The 12432-nt window shown below is 40.2% G+C and overlaps 1 protein-coding gene across 2 annotated transcripts in view; it reads left to right on the plus strand.

Moving 5' to 3' along the window:
- GRM1 (glutamate metabotropic receptor 1) overlaps positions 1–11715 on the plus strand; it is a 179675-nt gene extending 167960 nt beyond the window's left edge. Inside the window, exon 9 of one of the 2 annotated variants that reach the window (XM_056488619.1) lies at positions 7992–11715. In XM_056488619.1, the coding sequence (XP_056344594.1) occupies positions 7992–8826 (835 nt within the window). In that variant the 3' untranslated portion in view covers positions 8827–11715. The remainder of the gene's footprint in view (positions 1–7991) is intronic. The other variant, XM_056488620.1, reaches the window with a different exon arrangement.
- The last annotated feature ends 717 nt before the right edge of the window (positions 11716–12432 follow it).

The following is a 12432-nucleotide window of genomic DNA, read 5'->3' on the forward strand; positions in this document are numbered from 1 at the left end:
TTGGCTAAGTTTGCCACAGGGTTAAGTGCTCAAAAAGCTGTCATGTTAAGGCAAGTCTGATGGCTCTTTAAGCCCTGTTTAAACTGTTGGGAATTTATTTTATTCTCAAGTATACCAGAGAATCTGACAAGTTATTGTGGAAGAAGGTCTTCATTGACCGCTGCCTCTTCAAGGGTTGCACGCTCTTTGGCAAGAAATATCCAAGGCAACAGGCTTTTCTGTTCATTAGGAATTACTCCTTCTCTGATACAGCTATTGACTAGGAAATATTTAGGGTGTGCAGTATAATTCGGTCTTTTTGTAGCTTCATTTAGGGGTCTCAGCTGGGCATCTCTATGCCATGTGAAATGTCTTTCAGCCTTGGTGCTAATGCTTTTGAGATGCTTGAAAAGCACCAAAATATATTCAGATATTTTTGTAATCTCATGCACTCTTTCCTATGTCCCTGGTGGTTTTTTTAATTGCTGTTCACTATACCGTTTTCAGTTTGTCAATACCTTTTTGGTAAAAATCATGGTGGCCCAAATAATTTTCCATCAGAACCACAGAGGATTACAGAAAGCAAGGAAAAACCTCCAACTGTCTTAATTACTATTAAATTGCATCCATAGGAAAGACCTCCTGATCTCTGCACCATGATGTGGTGCTTTTGAGTGGGGAATACAGAATTCATGGGCAATTTTTGTGGTTTTACTCTATTCAAAGTTCATTAATTAGTGTTTCTTATTCAACAGCAGCTCCATGGTGTTTCTTTCGATGTACTGTTTTTTAAAGGTTGTTGATCTTCACAGTCTCCCAGTCCTACAGACTATTTTGCCTTATTTGCACCCACCTACGCTTTTTGTAAATGAATTTAGTTCTAGTGTTTTCTTTGTATGTTCCTAAGTTTTCCAGGTTCTTTTGCTCGAAAACATTGTACTTTTCAGTTTTCAGGTTCTATCAGCTGTGCTTCCTTCATAGTCTGTAAGAATAAATGCTTCAGCTCAGGCATTGGCATTGGCTGCACTGTCATATCCATTTATTTGAATTTGCAGCATGAAGCACACCTTCAGACAACACAAATATGCTTCTCTGTTGACAACAGAGGATTTGTGGTGATTTACACAACGTTTTACTATGCATTAACTTTATTATCCTTAAAAAATTACCAAAAATTATTCAGTAGGATGAATTCATTCTGAATATTTGGTGGGGTTTACTTATTAATAAGAATAAAATAAACAGATTCAAAAGCTATTCAATACTAAGACCTTTTTTTAATTTCACTTTGATTTGCAGGTTTCTCATCTTAATTTCTGGATCAATGGATGAATTTTCTTGCTGCTTCTGACAAATCGTTTATTATCTTGAACTTTGTATTATATATTAGATTGTATTCTCAAAGCAACACTTCAGTAGTTCTTGGATATTTTTTTTCAAAATACCTAATGAACACACAGGTGGAGCAAATTTTTTCATTAATATTGGATGACTGAAATGTGACAGCTACTGTATTTCAGATGAGACTACAAATTTCTAGTAGTAATTATTATTAGTAGTCAAACCTTCATATACATTATCAGTGTAATATTCTCACACCTCTGTTGAGCTAGGTAGGTTAGATCTATGATACATGTCGAAGTTGTAGGACTTCAACTACACTGAAGCAAACATTTCTCACACCACCCCCACGCCCCTAAATTCACAGCTGTACAAAAGCATCTATGGACATAAAAATTATTGTTAAGTCTCAAAGTGAATAAATCTACTTATTTTGGGATATTTGACTACATCTGAGCTTTTGGATTTGAAAGTAATTCCCTACCCCTAGGGTCAGGTATGACCCTAACAGCAACCCACTTCTAGGGTAGCACAAATGTAAAGTGAGTGACTCCAGTCCTGGTTCCAGCTTTCCCCATTTGGGTGACCAGAGCAGAGAGGTGAGGGGGACTCCTAACCTCTGATCCTGCCCAAGGGTCTGATCCCAGCCTGAAGACCCTGTGGATGGAAACCAGGATCTCATCACAGGGATGATGTGTATGTGTAACTCAGAAAAAGTCACTTAACTTCTGCATTAGAGTAACTTGTGAAGGAAGTGAATATGTTAAATTTATTTTACATAAACCAGTGGCTAGATAGAGAATTGGAAAAAGCAGGTCTGGACTTGAGCTCACTCACAACACCTCTAAGTATCATCAGGTTCTGCCCTGGCAAGACTGTGACAGCATTATGTTTTCCTATATTTTCTGCAGCAGTTTTCATCAGACATTTAAAGCAGTGCTCTATGCTCTTGATCCCATGCCCAAAGTAATTTTGTCCATAAAAAAAAGTGGGGGGAAGGGGGGAGCAACAAGGAAAAGTTAGTTAAGTAGCTTAAATTTCCAGAAACATAAGTGGGAGGTTAAACGTTGCTCTAATTATACAGCAGTAAACAAAACATTGGAGCCATGCTGTGAGAACAGTTTTAAGTTCCTCTTTTCACCAAGATAGAGATTATAGTCTAAAGGAGCTAAGGCTGAAATTGGTTTGTGATTCTTTTATTCATTTAGCTGATTGTATGAGACAAAAATCATGACCATACATCAGATAGGGACTGTGGTTGATAATGGCTCATTCACCCATGAGAGTACAGAGAAGATTTACCAGCGCAGGTTTAAGAGAGGAGTCCCTAGAACCAGTATTCTAGAAGTCAGACTTGCAGGAACATGCAGACTAGCATGGCTTGCTTTGCTAATGAGCACCAGGGCTGGATGTGGCAGCTCTGAGAGGAGTGGCTGCTCAGAGCAGGGAGATATCACTACCCTGGATTAAAATCTGCTCACTCCCTTAATCAAATTTCATGCCCCAGTGGCCTTACTGAAATGGAAACAATAATGGAAGAGACCTTGGGGATACCAACAAAGCACCTGCAGTGTGCTGCAGTGCAGATATTAGACTTAAATTTTAGGCTTGTTAGCTTAGGCCATGGGAACAGTGAGGCAGCAGGGGGACAGAGCTTTAGTCAGGCTCATTGCCACTTATGTGACTGCAGGGCTGGAGAGAGTTTGTAGTTTACTGACTGCCTCCCTGTGGGTAGGGCAGAAATTCCTCCACTGGCTTCCCTAGGATGGCATCCATCAGCAAGTGCTGTGTGGGGGTGAGAAACGTTTTGTCCAATGCACAGCTTTTGAACAGAGCATTTGTTTTTGCTCTGCATCCCAGTGCCTCCAAAGGCTGGTTGCCTCTGTGTCACTGCTCAGGGACAGCTCTGCTTGTGCTGTGTCTGGAGCCAGCTGTCAGTGGCTGTAACTGGGCTCTCTGAAGGAAGGAGCAGCACTTGGTTGCTGGTATGACAGTTCAGGGCTTAATTTTTCCTGACAAAGTTGGTAGGCTTCTCAATTTGCATTTTATGTTCATTATTAAAATTTTATCATCATAGAAGGGACTGCCAGGTAATGGCTGTGGTATTTCAGTTACTACAGTGACTACAAGGAGGTAGGCTGGGCCAAAGCATTAGGCTGACAATGAAAGACAGGTAGCATTAATTATCTCTCTTACAACTTCTTCCTCTGGTTAATTACCATTGTTGCTTTAAAAACAAACCAAACCAAACAGCCTTATATATTAAATCTGTGCTCTGTGTCTTGTCTAGCACCACCAAGCTGGCTCAAATGACACTTTGGCTCATCTTAGCAAGCTTAACATTCTTCCTCAGCTCATGGCCACTTGAAGAAGATAGCAGACCACTACTGGCATCCAGAAAGGACAAAATAGGGGATGAAAACTTAACAGATCAAAGAATGTTCCTTCCTGTTTTAACAGAAAGGGCTCTTTCTCAAGCATTTTGCCTGACTGCATCTGAAACCATTTCCCAACCTGTGGGTTCCTGGAGTTAACCTCATCAGAACACATAGCACTCTGCTTAACTATTTCATGTGCTATCAGTTAGAGATTGCTATGCCTAAAATGTCAAGGCAAAAAAAAAAAAAAAAAAAAGAAACTTTCAGGCACAACAGATTCAAAGGTGTTTTAATTCTCTGTGCTCTGGATCTCAGATTATAACTTTGCTGGTGAAAGGATCACAAAGTTGCACAGACTAACTTACCATAGACCAATGGGACAATAATTTTTCAACTCAGAAGCATTCAACCTCTGAGATGTAAAGCAACATTTTCTATCCAGCCTCTAAAATAAGGCATTTTCAGAATCCTGCAGTATGGAGACGAACCAGCTGTTGTGGAGTACTCAGATTTGACACTGCTCCAAGGAAGCCAGCAAGGTCAGATCCTCCAGGAACTGCCAAGAGCAGGACTCTGTTCTTGGCCTGAAACTGGACTTGGGTCTGGGGAACTCCTAGTCACGAGGAGGGGCCAGATTTTGGGCATCTGGAGATACTTAGCAATGAACAGTGAGCTGTCTAACAAACTAAAGGCATGTCCTACTGTTGGGCAGGCATTTTGAACCATAGTGTCAGACTTGGGTGCATCAGTTCTTTTAAAGAATTTCAGAAAGTAACTATTAGGATCTGAAGCTGGTTTCCCTCTTGCTTAGGGTCTATAATAAAGAAAGCAAATTTAAAGTGCCCCAGAGTCATGCAGAGAGTATGTTACAAAGATCAGATTAGAAGCAAAATTCTGAATTACCAAAAATAGCAACAGCTCTGCTCATGAAAATAATAAAAACTCACACAAAAATATATTTTTTTCTAATTCCCCCAAAATACAAAACACATAGATAAAGTTGTGGTGAAAATTGAGAAAAAGCATCTAAATTCAAAATATTTTCTTTCCTATAAGCAAAAGCAAACACACCCTATGTGCTGATAGGATATCCAGGAATTTGCCTGAACATGTAGACTAGATGGGAGGATTTGGACAAATAGTACTTGGAGTGTTATATTGGGTACAAACCTTAAGGTCCCTTGAGACTCCAAGAAGTTCACTTCTATGCAGAGTGTGAAGTCTACATCCTATGACAAATTAACAGGAGAAAGGACAGAGGAAAGATTAATAAATTTATGGTGGACCTGAACTGGGTAATCATCTTATTGATAAAATGAAGAAACCACCACTTGGTGCCATCTTGTCGCTGTGCAATTAAATATCAGGTTTTCAATACCCCAACTGTGATCTGGCTTGGTACCCTCTCCTACCTTTGTGTGGAAAACCATCCCTTATCCCATTATCCCAGGCATATTATTTTGATCTTGACCTTCTACAGTGGATGTTTCCTCCAAAAAAGGAGATGACAATCACTTAGCAAATGTCAGGTTTGTCAACGTTACTTTGTGCAAATGAGACAACTCCTTCTCCTACTGAGACTCAGTTCAGGTCTGAGCTTTTGCAGACCCATCTTTGTGTCTTATCTAAATGTCAGTGATATTCAAGATGACTGCTCTTTGTTCCCGCATAACAAGTGCTTTTCTTGCATGTTAATGATGAATTCTGCCTGAATGGGTCAAACTCGGTGTGACCCCCTGGCAGCCATCCAGGAAGACACAGCCCCAATATTTCTATGACAGTCGTGGGACTCCATTCAAAATGTGACTCATTAAAAGGCTAAAAGTGCTTGGACATAGCAAGAAGAGCAAGTAGAGGGAAAGAGCTGGAACAACAATCTGAAGTGAATAATTCATGGATCTTGTCAAATGGATCCCACAGAGAGCCACTGCAGCCCTAAAGCTCTTTGTTGTGAGGCCACTGGAGCCATGAGCAGTAAGGTCTGACAAGCAGAGACAAGATGTGTCAGCAGCACCAGCTCTCCTTGAGGAGCAAGTTGCTACCAGACAAATCCTGATGAAATTATTTGCTCACATATGGACATTGCAGTCCCAGCACAGTTTAAGCATGGTTATGCTTGAGACTATGGAGAGTGCTACAGAAGAAAGAAGTAAGAGCAGAATTTGAGAGAGAGAAAATGAACTAAATAGGAGCAAGACTTGAAGAGAGAGGTAGTGAGTTCCTTAAAATAGCTGTGCTTGCCTTTGATGTAAAATACAAAATCTTGGAAATAAAATGAGATAGAGAAAAAACAGATGGTGTGAGGAGGGATTCAAAAGTGAGGCGATGCACCAGAACTAGATATGAAGAAATAAGTGGACTTAGCATAAAAGGCAGCAGATAATCATAATATTTTTTAGAAAAGCCCTTTGCAGTATTTCTAAGTGACAGCATCAGCAAAATACAAGAGTACTTGATTTATTTTCCTCTCTGCAAGAAGAGACTTGTTTTGAAGTTAAAGTAGACCAAATGTGTTTCTGTGTGAAGAGTTTGCAGTTCTTGGCATGTTAAACATTACTTTAAAAATCTTTCACACCCAAGAGTTACACTCATTTGCTTATCTTTATAGCACTTCAAGAAAAAAAAGTCATACCATAACTTGTTTGATCAAAACAGGAATGCTTTCTAAATCTTCATTCTTATCTTTTCATTGATCACTGTAATATAGAGGTTTTCCTTCTTCAGCTGGAAGCATGGCTTTCTTATCTGTTAGGTTAAAGCTCTAAATCAAAACAGCTCCAGATCCTACCAAAACATGCTTTGGGGAGTTATGAATTTTTTAGATTGGCCCTTTCATGTGCCCCAGTTCCCACAGAGGTGGTGAGTCACAGGTCCAGCACTTGGAGTCTGGAGCTGGAGATGAGCTTCCCTGCTTGGATCCACTTAAAATCCTTTATTTTTTTCTCCAGGAGTACTTAGTGCTCGACAGAAAAATGACACATTGTCATGTATATTTCTCCTCTGTTTTGACAGATTTACAACACTATGTGTGTTGTACCAGTCTCTTCCAGCTATGACAAAGTCAGTCAATATGGTTTTTTTTATAAAATTCAAGCGGCATTTATTTACTCCTTAAAAAAGAAAACCACGAGACTGAGCAAGGAAAGCAAAATGCTTAGAACAATACTGCAATACTGTAGGGGAAGCGATCTCCTCTGGTGTGTGCAGTAGCAGGAGGTGAGGCTGCTGTGCCAGCCTCCCACTCACTTTGTCTCTCATCTGCATGGCAGTCTCGGGGTCTGAAATGCAATCCTTTATTTGCTTCTGGTCTGAGGGATGAAACCCTGAGATAAGGCTGCTTTGAACAAAACAGGTCAGAATTTGTCTCTGGTTTCCACCCAGATGATGTATTTAATAATTTGTGTGTCTCTACTGCATGACCTTCAATTAAACAGTTCCTTGGTCCTCTAAAGCACTGCTGACTCCCCGTCCCACCAGCTGCTCACTCAGCTTTGAATGCTGCTCTCTTCAAGGGTACAGGGAAATGCAGAAATCTACAGTTCCTCAGAGTCAGACCTGACCCTGAGATCCCCACTCAGCCAAACTGCCCAGCCTTTTTATGGGACCCAGCCTGTGTGAGGAGGGTTTGACTCACCATGGTCATGCTGCTGCTTGTTCCTCCTCCCACATAAAACAACTGTTTTCAATCCCAGAATTTTAGCCTGGTTTGTAAATAACAGTCACCCGAGAAGAAGTGCATTTACCTCCTACCTAAGAGAGGCCCTGGGAGTCTTTCATTTCTCTCTTAGCTAATCTAATTCTAAGGGGGAGAAGAAATAAAAGGGAAAGGAGGGGTTAGCAACAATTTATCTCTCTATCCAGTTTGCTGAAAGCTTTGACTGTGGGCTGTTTTCCTTCCAACAGCTTGAAAATATTTCCTATAAGCTGCAAATCAGGCTTAATAAAGCTTTTCCTGCGACTTTTTTCCTGTGTATTTTCTTCCCCTCTGCAAAATGGTGAGCAAACCTAGATAGCAAATGACAGCTCAAGTCTTCAAACCACAGATGGCTCTCCCAGAGCCCTTCCTGCCGGCTAGCCTATCCAAGTTGGCTGTAGGATGGATAACCAACATCACTTTTGGATGAAAATCATGGTGTTGTTTTCTCATGTAGTATTTCTGGGAGGACATGAAAAACTGGAGGGGGGAGGCTTACAAATGAGGCAAAGCAATCAGTATTTTTGTAGGCTTGTTTGTTATATTGCCTGTGTCTTCGTAATGTAAATGCAAATAAACCATCTTTATTTTATTCATAGTTCTAATGGAAAGTCTGTGTCATGGTCTGAACCAGGTGGAAGACAAGATCCAAAGGGGGAACATACGTGGCACAGACTCTCAGTGCATGTGAAGAACCAGGAGACAGGGTGCAATCAGACAGCGGTGATCAAACCCCTCACTAAAGACTACCACGGCCAAAGCCTGACTTTTACCGACATCAGCAGTAAGACTCTGTACAATGTGGTGGAGGAAGAAGGTAGAGAGCCCGTTCACCTCAACCAGTCCAGCAGTCCTTCCATGGTGGTGCACAGGCGGGTGGCAACAACCCCCCCACTGCAGGCCACAGCGGAGGAAACCCAACTCTTCTTGCCTGAGCAGTCCCTCAAGACCCTGCCCCTGCAGCCACAGTCTCTCATGGACCAGCTGCAAGGAGTGGTCAACAAGTTTGCCACCGGCATCTCCGACTTCAACGCTGTCCTCCCCACCCCTGGCTCAGGGAATGGCGTGCGGCCCCCCTGCCCGCCCTCGCCACCGCAGCAGCCGTCCCTGCAGCCTTTCCAGACGGCTGCCTTCAGCGAGGAGCCCCTGTCTCCCCCGGCTGAGGAAGCAGAGAGTGAGAAGGTGAAGCTCATTCAGGGGTATGTGTATGAAAAGAATACAGAGGAGGAGGAGGACGAGGATCAGGCAACCAGCAAACTGACTCTAGAAGACTCTCCGGCACTGACGCCCCCGTCCCCTTTCCGGGATTCGGTGGCTTCGGGCAGCTCTGCGCCCAGCTCCCCTGTGTCAGAGTCGGTGCTCTGCACACCCCCAGATGTGACCTATGCCTCTGTCATCCTGAGGGATTATAAGCAAAGCTCGTCCACTCTGTAGATGCTGCAAGAGACAAGACACGAAGGACTTTGCCAGCTGCACCCTGGGACGACTTGCGGAGACAAGAATCCCAGGGCTGTGGGAGAGAGAGCAGAGAACAAAGTGAAAAATGACAGGGCAAAAATTTCATCCTGCACTTAAAAAACTAAAATGAAACAAAAAGAAAATAAAAAATTCTGAGGGCTCAAGATTCTCTATCTGTTAAAAATAAAAATTTTGTACTTTGGGAAAATGTTAGGAACTCTAACAAAGCACAAACTAAAGGAACAACTTCTATGGCAAAAAAAAAAAAAACAACCAAACAAAACACCAACACGCAGGAAAAAAATATAATCACACTTAGTCACACCCTCTCTTGGCAATGCTTGAAAAGGACTCTGGGAAGTGTGACCTGGAGAAGTCATTAGCACACCTCATGACTGCTGTCTGTCTGCTGTGGGAGTAACACACCCAGGAGCTAGAAGGGCGGAGTGTGGTCCAGGGGAACAAAGCTACTTGTATATGAGACATATATGCATAAATATTTTTTCCTGGTTTCTACAGGTGGCATAGCTGTGGAACTTTTTTTGGGGAGAGGAGATGAGGTAATGTGAAAGCACATGGCTCTTACTAACTCCTATCTGAAGGATTTGTTCTTCATACTAGGCTGCTTTTTGGGGGATTTGGGCTTCTTTTAATGCTGATTGTGAACAGAGCAAGAAATATGATCAAGTTAAGACTCAAGAGGTTCCTGAAGAAAGCCTTGCCATAGTACTTGTAATATGATAAGGACTTAGAAAAACTGCCCTTTTGTATAAGGTTGCAAACCATGTGGCTAAACTGTTACACAACATTTCCTGTAGCAGAACAATATTTATTGACTACCTTTTCATAAAACAACATATTTTGCCATGCCATTGAATCATTCCTTTGTGTTACTTTGGAATCAAATGCATTGAGAAATAGCTGTTTACTTAGAGCAACAACTGTTAGTCTGGAAGAAAGGCAATTCCACCCTGGGGGTTATGGAGCCTCCAGACAAGAGAGTGAGTTTGTGTATCTGTATGCGTGGGTATGGTATGTGTGAAGAGTAATGTCCAATAAACTACCACTGGAAGATTGTCTTATATATTATGAATATTTTTATGTTTAAATCATGTTTTTATATCGCGTTGTTACAAATATTCAATAGATCTTTGAAGGTTTGTATGCTGTGCTAGCACATCCTTTTTTTCATATACAAGCTGAGAGTTGTTACCCTTATAATAGAGTGCTTTGTTTTGCAGATATTTTATGAAGTAGACATATGATATTAATAACCAGTGCATTGAGAACTTGTTAGTTTACATGTTTTGCAGCAAGTGTGGCTAAAAAAAAAAAAAAAAAAAAAATTAAAAAAAAAAAATCTGTTTTAGAAATCTGGCAGATGAGAGACAGGAAAAGTGATTCAACTATTTCACTGCTTCAGATAATTTAAAATAAAATCATGTCAGGACAGGAAATTTCACCAGTGCTTAATGTGTGCATAAATTCCCAGGTTTTGCTTTTGGCATTCTTTTAAACTCTTTATGATATTTAGTTGCATGTTCTTTCCTTATGCTTTCACTTCTTGTATTTAATATACAATATAGCTTAAAGGTCACTTCCAGGTGGTCGTAGTTTTGTCATTTATTCCTCCTCCTCCTCTATCTTTCATGTGTTTCCTAGAGATGTGCCTAATTCAAAGCTCCCTAATGACTGGCATAATAAAAGTCCAGGTCTAATTGCTGTAGCCTGTACTTAATTATAATGATGATTACCCTATTTATGTGCTTATTATACATACACAGATCGAGATTTTAGCTGCTATGATCTTTGCTTGTGCTTTTGAATTCAGCTGAGGATGAGGATCTGTCCCACAGTTCCACACTTTATTTCAAAAAAAAATTTAAAGGAATCTCTTCCTATTAATATAGTCACAAATCCTGATTTTAACCATGCTTCTTTTGAATATTCTACCAGAGTTTTTCTGAATTAATCATAATTCTACTATTTTTCTTTCTTTTTACTTGAATTTTAAGAAGTCCTGCTCATTATCAATTCTTTTCTGAAGATCCAAATCTCATAGTTTTTCCCTAATTATGCAGTATTGGTACTGGAAGGTTTGGATCATACTCAAAATCAGAGAGTCTTTTTTCTCATCCTCTTTTCACAGTGTTTGCTCCTTTCAATATTACTTGTGGCCTATTGCTATCATCATCCTGATGTGGAAAGCATAAAATGACTTTGCCCAAAGACACTCTTTTGTCAGTATATTGATGTCTCTATAATGAATTGAAGACACCTGAGGGTTAGTTGGTTGATTTTTTGTTCTGCTTGGGGCTTTTAGGGGAATTTTTTTTTTTTTTTTTTGGTTGCTGCTTCTTTTATTTAAAATGCTGATTACTCCTTAAAGCAGCTAGAAAAATGCTGTATCTTCTTTGCTGATCACTGCACTGACAATGAATTCTATCCTCTAATAATTGTAGCATAAGATCTGCTGTGCTGTTTCCAAAAGCAGAAGTTGTCAGTAGCAAAGAGCTAACACTAAGAAGCCAGTCTTTGAAGATATGAGAGAGATAAGAAATATAACAGATTTGTATAGACGAGGAGACACCAATGTGGCAAGGTACTATACTGTTTTCATATCTGTCTGTTTTGAACATCTTAAGCACTGATTTTATTACTGCAATGTAAGTATATCATGAGTAGGAGTTTTCTTGAAATTCAGTATATTAGCTTTTAGTTTGTAATTGTTAAAACTGGAAACATACACATACGTAAATATATCTAAAGAGCAAGAACTCACCTTGTGTATGCAGCTGTATGAGTTACAAAGCTTTCTGTAGAAGTTCTTTCTTTTGGTCTGTCAAATGCTTGATGAAAACTGCCTTTTTGTCAAAATGATCTTGAAAATGCTGTAAAATAAATATTTTCTATTTATTATTTAAAAATAGAATGCCAAAAATTTAATTTTTTTGTTTCTTGAGTAGAAAATAGTCATGTATAGTAATTCATTGTTCCAGGGCTTTTCAGCATCACGAATAAGAAATGGGATATTTAAATGGAGGTAGGTATTGATTAAATTATTTCATGAAGATGAGATCGTGGAGGGTTGGAGGATTTTTGCTTAGATAAAAACTCCCAGCTTTTTGGCTTCCTAATAAAATTCAGAAGTGCTGTAACTATGCATTCAAGCAGATAAGTTATAGAAGAGAATTCAGTGGGAAATGACAGGAGATGTTGCTTCCCAAGGACATGGGAAAACACCAGCCCTTCTGTGAAAATCGTCTTTGAGATGTCTGCTTCTCTCATTAGGGAAACTGCAATATGCTTTCTTGACAGCTGTAAATGATAGGTGTATCCTACTTTTACTGCTTCTGTATACAGCAAACTACTGGGACTCCTGGATCCTGCTCTACAACTCAACAAACACTGTGGCTTTTTGGTGACTCCTGAACAGCTCTGTGCTTCAGTAAGGTGCTTTTTTGGAGTGCTCCTGGGATTTTCAGAAACAAGTGGCACTAAACACAGAAAATCTACATCTTTTTATATTTATACTTGTGAATAGGCTTGTGGCTCCTTTGTTTGGATCTGGCCTTGCAAGAG

The sequence above is a fragment of the Oenanthe melanoleuca genome, chromosome 3, assembly GCF_029582105.1.
Source record: "Oenanthe melanoleuca isolate GR-GAL-2019-014 chromosome 3, OMel1.0, whole genome shotgun sequence".
In the NCBI taxonomy this organism is placed as follows: domain Eukaryota; kingdom Metazoa; phylum Chordata; class Aves; order Passeriformes; family Muscicapidae; genus Oenanthe; species Oenanthe melanoleuca.